Raw genomic sequence first — 15,820 nt, forward strand, 5'->3', positions numbered from 1 at the left:
TAGGCATACCCTTACCTCATGAGCAGGGCATTGCAGCTTTGGTAGCAACAGTTACGACATGGACTCTGCTGCTGTTGACCCGGGGAGAGTGGGTGCAGATTCATTGCACCCACACTTCTCAGATGGAGGGTTTGCACTCCTAGAAAATGGGAGATATGTTCCCTGAGGGTGTCCCCCCATAATCTAGATGGTCCAGAGTCATCATGGGACCCCCTTATTTTTTTTCCTTACAATAAATTGGTGAAAGAGGGAATGTTTTTTCAAATACATTTTTTTTTTGTCTATTTGTTTTGTTAGTACTGACAGTTTGTGATGTCGGTTATGTGATAGACGCCATGACATCACAAACTGCTGGGCTTGATGTCAGGTGACCTTACAGCTAGTATCAACCCCATTTATTACCCCGTTTGCCACTGCACCAGGGCACGGGATGAGCTGGGGTGAAGCGCCAGGATTGGCGCATCTAGTGGATGCGCCACTTCTGGGGGGCCTGCGGTCTGCTATTTTTAGGCTGTGAAGGGCCAATAACTATGGACCTACCCACCCTGAGAATACCAGACCACAGCTGTCCGCTTTACCTTGGCTGGTGATCCAATTTTGGAAGGTGAGCCTACATTTTTTTTGTAATTATTAATATTTATAAAATGATTATAAAAAAAGAGCCTGGGGTGACCTCCACATTGGATCCCCAACCACGGTAAAGCTGCCAGCTGTGGTTTTCAGGCTACAGCAGTCTACCCTAGTCTTTACCCTAGCTGGCTATCAAAAATGGGGGGACCAAACGTCATTTTTTTTTTAAACTATTTTTTTAAATAAAAAAAATTAATGGGGATCCCTGTATTTTGATTGCCAGCCAAGGTAACGCCAGGCAGATGGGGGTGGCAACCCGTAGCGGTCTGCTTTATCTGCACTGAGAATCAAAAATACTGTGGAGTGCTACGTGTCTTTTTTAAAGATTTATTTTTACAGCACTGTGATGTCCAGCAATCAAAATACAGGGAAGCCCTTTTTTTTAGTTATTTAAATAAATAATTACAAAAAATATATATGGGCTCCTTCTGCATTTTTTGTATTGCTAGCTAGGGGTAATCCAAGCAGCTACTGGCTGCCAACCCCCACTGCTTGGTGTTACCTTCACTGGCAATGGAAAATCCAGGGAAGCATTTTTTATTTTTTTTGCCAAAAAACTCCAAACAAAATGACGTGGGCTTCGCCATATTTTTGTATGCTAGCCAGGTACAGCAGGCAGGTACGGCTGCCCCCAACCCCCAGCTGCCTATTTGTACCCGGCTGGGAAATAAAAATATAGGGAAGCCCTTTTTTTAATTATTTCATGAAATTCATGAAATGATTAAAAAAAAAAAACATGTGGGCTTCGCCCCATTTGTGTGTCCAGCCGGGTACAACTAGTCAGCTGGGGATTGGATCCGCAGCACAGGTTAGCCCAAGGTTTCTGGGCCCCTCTGCTGCGAATTGCAGTCCGCAGCCGCCCCAGAAAATGGCGCTCTCATAGAAGCGCCATCATTCGGCGCTGTATCTAACTCTTCCAGCAGCCCTGAAGCCGGGTGGCTTGCTGGGTAATCATGAGTTAATACCAGCTTTGTTTTACTAGCTAGTATTAAGCCAGAGATTCTTAATGTCAGGCAAGTTTGACCCAGCCATTAAGAATCTCCAATAAAGGGTTAAAAAAAGACACCACACAGAGAAAAAATACTTTAATAGAAATAAATACACACTTAGAGACTCCATGTTTATTAGTCCCTCTTATCCCTCCACGATCCATGGTCTTCTGTCTTCTTTCTCCTTCAACACATGCAGCTCTGCTCCATCAGCAGCACTGCATGGGAGAAAGATGCTGCTCCCCGTGCAGGCTTTTCACTCCGTGAGTGATCAGTGCTGCTGGCTGTTAGTGGTAACGTTATCGCTGACAGATGGCTTGCCATAGCAACGGTGCTCTGATCACGTGATTCCCGGTGCCGCTGCGGCTGTTTGCGGTGACGTCTCCGCTAACAGGCACGTTACTATGGCAACGGTGATCTCCGTTATTTACCGGCTGTGCCAGCCGGTCAATAATGGAATGGGGAAGCAGAACGGGGAATCGACCGTGTGCCAGAGTATGTCGCCGGTACACGGCGATACACAAACCTGCACCGTGTACTGGAGAGATGCACTAACAGGACCTAGGACAGGACATGACGTCTAGCCATGTGACCAGTCTGTAGCCAATGAGATAATAGACACGTGACTGGTCACATGGCTATTTTGACGTCACGATAGGTCCTGCATCATGGCTGGTTACCGGGAGGACGCAGCGATTACCGATGGAAAAGCGGCGGGAGACAGAGTGCAGGACGCATCGCGGGCACCGGTATGTGTTATGGCAATGTTTATTAACTGTATGTGTACATTTATAATGTGTTTTTATGTGTTTGTGATTGCTTCCCATTGTTTCCTATGGGGATTCGAGTGGTTCGTCGAACGGTTCACCGAACCGAACTCAAACGCGGCCTCCGCTCGGAGAAACCGACTCGAGCCGAAACGCAACCGGTTCGTTCATCTCTAATCATCACTTTAACTGAACAAGTACAGAAACACAAAGGAACTTGGTATGGAGTGATAGATTTAGTTAATGCTTATTTCACCATACCAATTGACAAGATATACTGGAAATCGGCTCTCTTTCCCATGGAAGGGGAGACAATATATATTTACACGTCTTCCCCAGGGGGGGATATGTGGCGCCCTGGACTAGCCAGGGGCCACAGGTAACAACACACACACACCCCCACCCCCAGCAGGTCACAGCAGTCATCTCCAGTGAGACCTGATTTCCTCCATCGGGTTCAGACAGACACACCAGTTGGGCGGAGTCAGGCAGATGGACACGTCCACCGAGGAGTCTAGCTGGTCTGAGGCAGGAAACAACGCAGACAAGTCCAGGCAGAGGAAGGGAGAGGAGGTGTGCAGAGTGGCAGAAGCAGACAGGGGCCTAGGTTGGAGCCTAGGGCCCTCGTGTAGCCAGTCAGGCAGACGGTAGTGGCCGTCTGCGGGAGCCGGGAAGACAGTCTTGGTGGAACCGTAGGTAGCCAGGGTTTGGCGGTGGCCCACCGGTACCAAACCAGGGAGCCAGCTGGAAACCGGAGCACAGGAGGAGCATACAAGAGGGTGCAGGAAAGGACTTACACTACCAAACTGTGGTCAGGGGAAAAACACCGCAGCCGCCTGTGGGACCCATCCAGCCGTTTGTTTTACCAGAGACTCCGTGTACGTTACTGGCTGAGTGAGTACCACCGTGCCATCTGGCACTGCGCTGCCCTCGCGACCCTGCACCCGGCCAAGCCCCGCAATCCACCTTCCAGTCAACAACTCCAGGCCCCGGGACCACCAAAATCCCCCTACCCACGGAGGGGAGAGAAACATCCCAGCTGCTCCCTGTCATCGCTCCCGGGATCCCCGTACAGAGCAGCGGTGGTGCCCCAACCTCACCACACACCGTGGGTGGCGTCACAATCCAACATCCCAAACCCCAACAAGCAGCTACCCCTTTCACTCACGGGCAAGGAGCGCCGCTCAGGACCCCGGGATCCGGCCCACCGCTCGAGCCACCGAGCAGCAGCAGCAGCAGCCGGACCCGAGCCGCAAGCGCGGTCGAGCAGCGCACCCCCCGCCCGCGACAGATACACAGACCAACCATTTGTCACCGGGTAGTGGGAGAATGTTTGGATAAGTTCGTCCTTCCATCGCACGTGCAGATATCTCATTTAATTCATGGCATTGTGGTACAGTGAGTAACAGAGGGGGGAGTACCCCAGCAGTTAAACGCACTGATTGAACACATGAGGATTAAAGGTTGGGAGATCAATCACAATACAGTGTAGGGACCTGCAGAAACAGTGAAGTTTCTTGGTATCCAATGGAACAAGGAACACAGAGAAGTTAGACCAAAGGCTAGGCAGAAACTTCTTGACTTCGCTGTTCCTAGATTCATTGGACTTTTTGGGTTTCGGAGGCAGCACATTCCACACTAAATAAGGTATAAAGGAAAAAGTCAGGATGCTAGTTACCACTGGTGAGGGAAAAAGTAGTTAATATGCAGAATTGTATGCTGTCTTTGTGGCGCCCCTGACCTGGTCAGGCACCACTGAGTACTGCACCCATGCTGGGGACAGTACAATACAGGTAATCCAGATGGCTGACAGGGGTGTGGAACACAGGCGCATAGTGATCAGGTCTCACACATGTACCCATGAGAGGACCCCTGGGGATCCCAGGAGGGGGCAAGCCTTCACCTTCACTGGAATAGTGGAGGGGGTAGAGCCTCCATCTCCTCTCAAGGGGTGTGGTGGAGAGTCTGGTTGCTAGGTGGCGTAGGCAAGAACAGGAGAGGAGGAGCAGTGAGCCAGTTCAGTGTAGAGTCCAGGGAGCTCGAGTGAGGAGCAGATCCCTGGAGCTGTGCAATCTGACAGCGTCCGCACAGTGGCTATTGACGGGGGAGAACGGTCAACTAGGAGTGCTGCCTGAAAGCCAGCTTCAGCTAGGGAGTGCAACGGAGTGGGAAGTAAGGAGACTGCTAGAGAGCACCAGGCCCAACCGGGCGGCAGATCCCGAAGCAAGGATAGATCCACCTTTCCCTGCTAAACCTGCCGGTGTGGGGCTCTTAAAGCCCACACCACAACACTACAAAAGCCGCAGCCACGTAACCACAAGTTAGGGCCCATAGGTCATAGGAGGCAAGAGGCTGGAGTGGCCTGGTCCGGGGAACAAGCACACGGCAAAACAAGAAGGGGAGAGAGGCTTGGAGCATCTTCCCTGGGTGACCCCCATAGGGACTCAAAGTCGGGGTTACCCCAAACCACCAAGGGCTAAGGAAGGCGAGTCAGTAGTCACCCTCATAAAGTCAGCCTGAAGGATACCTGGTTCCAGCCTGGTTGATCCCAGCTACGCCCGGGTTACTCACCCTGCCACCTGAAGTGAGTAAAAACCCTGAAAGACACTCTGCCTGTGTGGTCATTCTGCGACTTGTAGTACTACGCATCTACACCGGGCCCTGGGGCTTGCCTCACTCTCAGGAGGCTACTACATCTGACTGCACATATCATCAGCCCCAGGCGTCCCCTAACCTGCAGTGGCGGTCCCCACTGACCGCAATACTGAGAGTGGCGTCACGATCAAAACCGAAGATTCCCTACCTGTGACCAGCACCAGCTACGTGGAGTCCCTGAAGGTATGCACCGATACAACACCGGTGGGGCTTCACATCTGGCGTCACGAACAGGATAAGGACTAGACCTGTTCAGACAGGTGACCATGTGCCTAGGCGGTCCGCTTGAAAAATTGGAAGCGCCGCCATATTGCCACCATGAAAAGCGCGCTGAAAAACCACAGCAGCCCGCGCTGGAAGAAGTTACCGCCCACGAAGAGGTGTGGCTACCCAGAGATCCCCTGCAGAGTTCTGACCTCGCTGATGAAGAAAGCGGAAGCGTCCAGAGACGGCGGAGCAGAGAAGAAGCCAGCAGCTTGCTAATGAAGATGGCGTCTGAGAGCAGAGACCCAGAGCCAGGCTCTGCTGCCTGGTGGTGCCGGGAGCTTGCTGTTTTCTGCGACCAGCTGGAGGCCAGGATTGTGCGACAGCTCAGGGAAGAACGCACGGAGCTCCTGGAGATGGCTGCAGCGGTGCGGACCTACGAGGAGAGAGCCGCGCGGAGCCTGCCGGATCGAGCGGCGACGACGATTCAGACCCCGATGGGTGAGTCCGGTGTTGCCCCGGCTAGAACACGTGCCCCGACCCTAGCTGCTACGACCGCGGTCCCAGAGGAGGCGCCCGGTGCGGCGACGCTGAGTGAGGCCGCAGCCACGCTAGGTGCGGCCCGCCAAGCCCAGGCCGCTGCAGCGATGCCCCGCCTGTCCCGCAGGGCTCCGACCACCACGGCAGTGCTCATCCGTGCTGCAGGTGTGACGCTGACCCAGGCTGCCACCCTGCTGAACCCGGTCCGCCAAGACCCCAACGCAGCAGCGACGCTCGTCCGCGCCGCAAGTGATATGCTGAACCAGGCCGCAGCCCCGCCGGGTGCGGCCCGCCAAGCTCCGATCGCTGCAGCGACGTCCAGCCCAGCCTGCACAGAGCCCCCTGCAACAGCGACACTGATCCAGGCCGCCGCCATGCCAGGCGCGGCCCGCCAAGACCAGGCCGCCGCCATGCCAGGCGCGGCCCGCCAAGACCAGGCCGCCGCCATGCCAGGCGCGGCCCGCCAAGACCAGGCCGCCGCCATGCCAGGCGCGGCCCGCCAAGAAGAGAAGACTACCTCATCATTTTCCCCGGCCTGCAAGGCCAGAGCAGACATTGCTCCCCAGTCCACGGAGGTCCCTGATAGGAAGCCTATGCTGGGAGAGGACTCCACCTACTGGCAGCTGAGGGCTGACATGGAGGCCAAGTTTCCGAAGTGGTTGGTGGATCAGTACGTGCGCCCCCCGCGCACCCCCAAGGAGATTCAGGCAATCCCTGCAGCCGCGCCAGAGAGTCCCCCACCTGGGCCTGCCGAAGAGCATCCCTCCCCGGCGCTGCCACCGACGGAGTGCCAAGAAGAACTAAGGGGGAGAGGAGGCCAGGAAGCTGAGGAGCTGACTCCAGTGCCAACCGCAGCAGACCCCTACCCAGAGCCGGAGATGCTGCCCTATTCCCGCTGGGAGGAGGAGGACTTGACACCGTCAGCAGATGAAGATCAACCCAAAGACCTCACCTGGGAGCCCACAGGCATGAACCCAGCCCGCAAGACACGGCGCAGCAGAGCAAAGTATCCTCCAACACCACAGTCTCCAGAGCAGAGAGAGGTCACGGCCAGAGACCTGGAGGAGAAAAGGTGCCTAAGAAGGTCTGAAGCCCAGGCCAGAGGACCCCTTTACAGAGGAGTAGTAGAGGACTTCAACTTGAAAAGCGGATACGGCTTTATTGTAGTAAGAGGAATAAAAGAGGGCATATTTGTGAATCGGAGAGATGTTCAAGCCCACCTGCCCAGAGGACATTCAGGCAGAAATTTGAAAATTGGAGACCTAGTACAGTTCACCATGCATGAAGGCGAAAGGGGATTGTATGCCCTGGACGTAGCGCTATGTCCCAGCAAACCTTACAGCCATCCCATGCTACAGGAAAGACAAGAACGACAAGAAAGACAAGAAAGAAAAGACAGAGATAAAGAACCAGATGTAGAAACAGACGAAGACCAAGAAAGGAAAGATAAAGATCCTACAGATGAAACAACCACAGACAAAGAACCTACAGATGAAACAACCACGGACGACGACGGAGAGCAAGAAAGTCACAGGTGCCGGTGCCCTACATGCCCACGCCCTGGTGAAATGGAGGAGTAGAGTAGAGAGAAGTAAAGAAATACAGCAAGTTACCAGTTGAAGTTTTGACAAGTTTTGTTTGCAACGTTTAAGAAATGCGCCCACAAAAACTATTGTGAGAAAACCATAAACCTTAAGGCTATGAACTTGCTATAGCCACAAACTCTCGCAGTGTAAATAGTTACACCAGTGGCACCACCACCAGGGCCAGCCTGTTTAGGGGCTTGGCTCGTCTGCAACCAGGGGGGCCCGTCCGTAGAAAAGGGCCTTGGCTCACCTGCGACCAGAGAGCACGCCTGTTTATGGGGCCTTGGCTCACCACCACAAAGAGGGTACCTGGTCAGCACCAACTGTGGAGGCCGCCTCTGCATCCTGCCAGAAGAGGCTGAAGGCGCGGATCCACCAGGCCAGGTATACCCTGAAACCACCAGCCCATGAAAGCCGCCTCTACATCCTGCCAGAAGTGGCTGAAGCCGCGGCCAACGGGAGAGGAAGATTGGAGGAAAGGTCTGGGGAAACGGATGGCCCAGACCTGGTTACCAACAGGACCGGTGACCTGCCTCCTGAAGAGGGTTTTGGGTGGGTTAACGGACTTGTGGGTGGAGGGTGGTGATGTCTGATACCTGGTGATCTTAAAATGTTTTACCATGTTTTAATGTTTTATGCATTTTAAAATGTTGTCTTGCAGCCCGAGGACGTGCTGGTGATAACTAAGGGGGAATGTGGCGCCCCTGACCTGGTCAGGCACCACTGAGTACTGCACCCATGCTGGGGACAGTACAATACAGGTAATCCAGATGGCTGACAGGGGTGTGGAACACAGGCGCATAGTGATCAGGTCTCACACATGTACCCATGAGAGGACCCCTGGGGATCCCAGGAGGGGGCAAGCCTTCACCTTCACTGGAATAGTGGAGGGGGTAGAGCCTCCATCTCCTCTCAAGGGGTGTGGTGGAGAGTCTGGTTGCTAGGTGGCGTAGGCAAGAACAGGAGAGGAGGAGCAGTGAGCCAGTTCAGTGTAGAGTCCAGGGAGCTCGAGTGAGGAGCAGATCCCTGGAGCTGTGCAATCTGACAGCGTCCGCGCAGTGGCTATTGACGGGGGAGAACGGTCAACTAGGAGTGCTGCCTGAAAGCCAGCTTCAGCTAGGGAGTGCAACGGAGTGGGAAGTAAGGAGACTGCTAGAGAGCACCAGGCCCAACCGGGCGGCAGATCCCGAAGCAAGGATAGATCCACCTTTCCCTGCTAAACCTGCCGGTGTGGGGCTCTTAAAGCCCACACCACAACACTACAAAAGCCGCAGCCACGTAACCACAAGTTAGGGCCCATAGGTCATAGGAGGCAAGAGGCTGGAGTGGCCTGGTCCGGGGAACAAGCACACGGCAAAACAAGAAGGGGAGAGAGGCTTGGAGCATCTTCCCTGGGTGACCCCCATAGGGACTCAAAGTCGGGGTTACCCCAAACCACCAAGGGCTAAGGAAGGCGAGTCAGTAGTCACCCTCATAAAGTCAGCCTGAAGGATACCTGGTTCCAGCCTGGTTGATCCCAGCTACGCCCGGGTTACTCACCCTGCCACCTGAAGTGAGTAAAAACCCTGAAAGACACTCTGCCTGTGTGGTCATTCTGCGACTTGTAGTACTACGCATCTACACCGGGCCCTGGGGCTTGCCTCACTCTCAGGAGGCTACTACATCTGACTGCACATATCATCAGCCCCAGGCGTCCCCTAACCTGCAGTGGCGGTCCCCACTGACCGCAATACTGAGAGTGGCGTCACGATCAAAACCGAAGATTCCCTACCTGTGACCAGCACCAGCTACGTGGAGTCCCTGAAGGTATGCACCGATACAACACCGGTGGGGCTTCACATCTTTTTGGAAGTAAGTTTTGAACAAGGAAATGAATGTCATTTGTATACTGATTCCTAGTCAGTGGCCAATGGATTGGCTACTTGGGTCATGAGATTAAAAAAACCCACAGTATTGGTTGATTCATGGAAAGGAAGTGTGGGGAAAAGAGGTGTGGTAGATCATTGAAGAAATGATCCAACGCACCAAAACTACAGTGTTTCATGTAGATGCTTATGTACCTATTGACTCACTTGAACGTTTGTTTAACTCTGAAGCAAATAAAGCAGCTGCAATACTCAAAACATCCACTGAAGGAGAAAAAGACAAAGAATCATGGTTGCAAGGTAACTAAAGTTGTGTCAATAACACCAGGTAAGGTGGGGGTTATTCCTACAATTTTGGGATGTCAGATTCCGAAAGGACATTATGGGCAAATAGCTAGAAGATCTAGTTTTGCCTTAAAAGAAGCAGTGGTAGGAGTGGGTGGAGTAATTGATGCAGATTATCAAGGTGAAATTAAGGTTATAATGATCAATATGGGAGAAGAGCCTTAAGCCTGCTTTACACGTTGCAATTTCGCATACGATATCGTATGCGATTTGCAACGCCCCCATCGTATGTGCGGCACGTTCAATTTGTTGAATGTGCCGCACAAACGATTAACCCCCGTCACACGTACTTACCCGTCCATACGACCTCGCTGTGGGCGGCGAACGTCCACTTCCTGGAGTGGGAGGGACATTCGGCGTCACATCGACGTCACGTGGCAGCTGGCCAATAGAAGCGGAGGGGCGGAGATGAGCGGGACGTAAACATCCCGCCCACCTCCTTCCTTCCGCATTGTCAGCTGGGAGCTGCAGGATGCAGGTATGATCTGTTCATCGTTCCCGGGGTGTCACACACTGCGATGTGTGCTACCCCGGGAACATTGAACAACCTGCCGTTCAATTTTAGAGAAAGGTACGATGTGTATGCGATGAACAGATTTTCGTTCAATCGCAATCACACCTACCTGTCACACCCTGCAATGTACCTTACAATGCCGGATGTGCGTCACTTACGATGTGACCCCACCGACACATTGTAAGATATATTGCAGCGTGTAAAGCGGGCTTTAGATCATTGAAAAGGATCAGCGAATGGCACAGATGCTGCTGATACCTGTATCTTTAGCCCAGGCTGAGGAAGGAAGCGCTCCTACTGAAATCTGGATCTAAAATGTTCAAGGACTGTCTTCTGAGGCTGAGGTCATTGCAGTAGGGAAAGATCGTACCGTATTAGTAATGAGACCTGGGGTTGAGAAGTGGGAGTATGTTCCCCAAGAAAAATGCTATTTGCAGGAATAATGCTTGTGTCTCTTGATTACAGAAGTGAAAATCAGTTTATGGAATCCTTGGTGCAGAATTATTGGTCAATCTAGAAAATGAAGTGTGAGATGTGGTGGCTATCGGTCCTGGTACTCCCTTTCATGGAAGGATGGAAGAATTTCTACAAGGAGGAGCCAATAGCCAATCGATTCTTAAAACATCATCAAGTGATTTGTGAGGCATTGAACAGCAGTCAACATGCGGATTGCTGGATATGTACCCATTCTCCGGTAACAGCCACAAGTATTCCTTTTTTAACTATTCCTATGAAAATGGAGAATATTTTAACATGGAACAGTTGTTCTAATACCTTAGCAAACAATGACACTTGGAATTCTCACTTATGGAACATAATTGTACCCATACCCATTGTAGGATGGGTAAATCTTCCTTATTGGCAAGGAAATATGAGCGGAACCAAGAAAAACTTACAATACTTGGCGTTCAAAGGAGGATCATGGGTGCCAATAAATAGAGTAGGACTAACTAAGTTGGGAACTATACCCATGGACAACATACAAATAAGTTTCAAATCAACGTTAAATACGGCCGAATGCTTTTAAACCTATTTTGCTGGAAAGAGTTGTCCACAATAATTCATGGACATTTGCTAAGATGTTTGTGAATGGGACTAATGAATCTTGTAGTAATATATGAGGGAATTTGATGTGTATTGAGTCATCTGAATATACGCTAGGACAAGAAACTTGTGGTAATCCAGATGTGGGTTATTGTAGTCCTGTTGGACAAAGACCTAGTTGGTGTGTATTATCTAATATCAGTGTTTTTATTGATTTAGTTCATCGATTAGTATTGCAACATTCAGCATTGTGGGATCTTCCACATAATATGTATTGAGTATGTGGGAAAAATGCATATAAATTTATTTTTGTAGGGATGCAAGGAACATGTACATTAGCTCAATTAACCCCAGCTCTCTTTATTGTACCCTACTCTCAGTTAGATGCTAAGATATTACCAAAACACATGGTATTCAAAAGAGCAGCAGATAATAAACCTGGGGAGTCAGGACGACCCCATGTAGTGCAAATGGGTATTGCAAATAAGATTGTGAGTACTCTATTTGTATGTCCAATGATCATGCAGATGGGGGATAAATTAGTAGAATCCACAGAATATTTAGATGAGCAAATTTTACAGATATTGGATATACTCAACACTACAATACCAGTCCAGCAACAATTAGTGACAGTTACTAGTATTAGATTATCTTATGGTTGCTCAAGGGGGCATGTGTAAAATAATTGAACCTGCCTGCTGTCATTATATAGATCGACAAGGAGAATTACAATTGCAAGCAAAATTGGACAATATACAAAAATTAAGGAAAAATATAAAAAAAATGATAAAAATAAAGATAGTTGGTAGGGGAATACTTTTTCTTTTCTAAATCCTGCCAATTGGTTTTAAGGAAATGGGGGGTGGTTGATGGGAATTTTAATAGGAGCTTTCCAACTTAAGTGATCATAAAACTTTAACTGTGTAAATAAAAAAAAAACTTACTGCGCAGCTGCAAGAAACTGATGATCTGGCTAAAACATAAATGCCGTGATGGAGAAGGATGTGAGAGCTGTGTATAAAAAAGGGGGACCCTGTTAATCGGGTTAGGGATGCAACAGAAGTTATTGTGGACGCACTACTTCTGTGATAATAAGATCAAAGTATTCTCCTTCTTGCTGACACTGTGGTCCCTCCAGTTGAGAAGTGATGTTACAATACTTCGGTAATGTATTGATGATTTATTTCTCTATATACTATGATTTACATTGATTGTATGATTTACATTAATTGAATCAACAGAACAGGGTAATATTGTTTCTGCCATTCCATAATTATCCTGATGCAATCTTAATAAATTTTTACATTATTGTTGTACCATAAAACTGTATTCAGTGTGCTTAATTTGTATATAAGTGAGCACTACGTAAGTAAGGGTGTATCTGCCCTGTCAATTTGACGTGGTAAGACACCATGCCGACTATAGCTTTCTGCTACACCGCTCTGTGTGCTGTTGTGTTCCAGTAACTGGTGATTTTCAGCGTGTTGCTTTGTGTGCTGTGGAATTCCTGTCATCTGGTTGTTTCATATCTGCTTTTTATTTTCCTCCTTATCCTTTATTCTCTGATTATTTTGTGTGAGCATGCTGCGTGCTAGAGTTTTGGTGTCCCCAGTGTGTCTATATCTGTGGGTTCTAGCACTTCTCTTGCAATCCTCCCCTGGAGTGGTGGAGAGGGGATATTAGATCAGGGCTGGCAAGGAGCAGGACAAGGATGGCAGCCCAGACATCTTCACCATTAAATGTTTCTCTAGGAGTAGGGACAGCCAGGGCCCCCTAGACTGAGTGCCAGTCTTGGAACCCCTTTCCTCTGTTATCCCATCACACTCCATGACACAAGTGCAGCGGGTAGGCACTGCACTTATGACTCTCCTGTCTCTCTACCTATTCTGTGGCAGATGACTTCCTCTTGTCTCAGAATAACAGGTCACTCATGTTTCAGTGACCTGATAGTCCGAGAAACAGAATTCATGCAGCAGGGAGCAAAAAAAGGAGGTGACCAGTAGATGTAGCACAAAACCATTGCACTTGCAGTTCATTAGCATACAATTTAAACAATAGATTTCTCAAAACAGAAAAATGAATTTCTACACATCAGGTAAGGATTTAATAACCATTAAAGCACCTTTTTTTTTTATATATATATATATATATATATATATATATATATATATATATAAAACTTTTTATTTATTTATTTTTTTGTTTTTTGTTTCGGGTATAAAATCTTAATGATAGGATCTTTTTAAATATTCATACAATGACAATGAAAATATGCTTTACCATATTGACACTTGGGTCCATAAAATCCTGGAGCACAATCACATGTGTAATTATTGATTGTCTCAATGCACTCTCCATGACCATTACATGATAGCTGGTCACACGAAGCTACAAAAAAACAGGAGGTGATTTTGTTTTTAGCAGGACAGATTATAGTTTAGAAAGACAACATTAATTTATTAATTAACATTAATAGAATGTATTGAACAATGGAACAAAAATCTAAGTGTAATGGAAAAGACAAAAACAAAATATCTGCAAATTTTTGGGGATTTGTTTTTACAATGTGGACTTCATAGTCAAAGAATAACTTTGTTCTGAGTTAGTACTAGAAATGTGAATCAAATTCATGTCAAACTTTAGGAAGAGAACACAAATTAAAATCATTTATGAGTCCCCCAAATATGCTTATAGCCATTTTACGCAAAGCAGAAGATTGTATCAGCCAGATAAAGCTTACATAACCTCAGGTGGGGTACATAATGCCTTAAAGTTATGACATCGCATGGTACTGCACAGTCATTCAGAAGAGAGCACCCCATCAAACTACTCAAAACCACATCTAAGAAGTTTATTAATCCTTTAGGTGCTTCACAGGAACTAAAGCAATGTGGAAGCTAAAAATTAATATTTAAATTTTTCCCACAAAAATGTTCCTTTAGCCTCAAATTTTGCATTCTCACAAGAGTAACAAGATGCAGCATACAATTTGTTGTGCAAGTTCTGCTCTAGCACACTGATACTCCCTATGTGGTAGAAAACTACTGTTTAGGCGCATAGCAGGGCTTGAAAGAGAAGGACTGCAATTTAAATTTTGGAGCACAAAATTTGCTGGCATAGAAACCGGATGTCATGTAGCTTTTGAAAAGCCCCTGATATGCCTAAAGAGTGGAAACCCCTTACAATTGGCCAAATTTTGGAAACTACACCCCTTAAGGAATTTATCTACAGTTCTGCTAAGCACCTTGAACCCAAAGGTGCTTCACAGTATTTTTTAATGTTGAGCAATAAAAATGAAAAAATATATATTCTTACCACAAAAATGTTGCATTTACCCCATTTTTTTATTTTCACAAGTGTAACAGGAGATAGTGGACCATATAATTTTTTTGTGCAATTTCTCTTGAGTACAGGAGTACAGGGATACCACATATGTGGTTGAAAACTACTGTTTGGGAACAAAGCATGGCTCAGAATGGAAGGAGCACTATTTGTATTTTGGAGCACAAAATTGCCTGGAATAGATGGATGTCATGTCACATTGGCAGAGCCCCTGATGTGTCTATGTAGTAAAAACCCTCCACAAATCACTCTATTCATGAAACTACACCCCTCAATGTATTTATCTAGAGTTGTGGTGAGTACTTTGAATCCACAGATGCTCCACAGAATTTTATAACATCAATCGGTGAAAATGAAAACAATACAATTTTACCACAAAAATGTTGCTTAACCCCAAATTTTTCAACTTCACATGGGTAACATGAGGAAGTGGACCATACTGTCATGAGAATGTCACACCCTGCTGTGACCTCTGGGGTATCTCAGATCCATAGGTCACAGTGTTTGGCTGATTACAGGTCCTTTTTACAGTCCACTTGGTGATTATTAGGGATGATCGAATACCCTATTATTCATTTCGACGGATATCCGGTGAATATCTCGCCGCTATTTGAGTATTCGCGAATATTCGACCCCCAATGTAAGTCTATGGGAAACTCGAATAATTTTATGTTGAACCTGTCGGTGACCTGTGGTGACTGAGGAAAAGGCTGAAATGGATGGGAAAAGGCTGAAACAACAGTATGGGCACAGCCTGTAGAAGGTGCCTGACTGCATTTCTGGTGTTTTTGAATAACATGCTCACAGCAGCAAGCGGCGTTTACATTCATTTTCTGACACCGCCAAAAGGTCGCAGAAAGCCTCTGTTCCCACAAGCCGATATGGCAAAATCTCAAGCGCTATCAATCGAGTTTGGAGTCTGGAACTCAGGCTTTATTCCACTAAATAACACCAAGGATTTAAAAAAAAAATTCAGTTTCCCCAGGGGGGAATGGTTCAGACACTATGGAGCACTGCATCAGTAGATACTCCCAACATTTTTTTTTCAAAAAATTGGTAGGATTTGCAACCGGGCATAAAATGCCAAGGAGTTTAATACATTCAGTTCCCCTAAGGTTTAGTGGTTCAGACATCATGTAGCTAAGCATCACAAGGTACTACCAAGCTCCCAACAGCTTATTTAAAAAAAAATTGTTAGGATAAGCAACAAAAAGTTTTTGATGTAAAAAACTTTTTTATTGAACTAAAATACCCTCTAATGGCCACAACGTGTTTCGACAGCTATATTGCTGTCTTCATCAGGCGATTAGAGGGAATGAGCTATGGAGGTAACATATAT

General features: G+C 47.9%; 1 protein-coding gene across 1 annotated transcript in view; it reads right to left on the reverse strand.

Annotated features, from left to right (window-relative positions):
- LOC142250045 (L-selectin-like) overlaps positions 1–15,820 on the reverse strand; it is a 286,541-nt gene that overhangs the window by 81,634 nt on the left and 189,087 nt on the right. Inside the window, exon 4 of the mRNA XM_075322105.1 lies at positions 13,420–13,527. Coding sequence (XP_075178220.1) covers positions 13,420–13,527 — 108 coding nt within the window. The remainder of the gene's footprint in view (positions 1–13,419; positions 13,528–15,820) is intronic.

Source organism: Anomaloglossus baeobatrachus, chromosome 8, assembly GCF_048569485.1.
Source record: "Anomaloglossus baeobatrachus isolate aAnoBae1 chromosome 8, aAnoBae1.hap1, whole genome shotgun sequence".
Classification (NCBI taxonomy): domain Eukaryota; kingdom Metazoa; phylum Chordata; class Amphibia; order Anura; family Aromobatidae; genus Anomaloglossus; species Anomaloglossus baeobatrachus.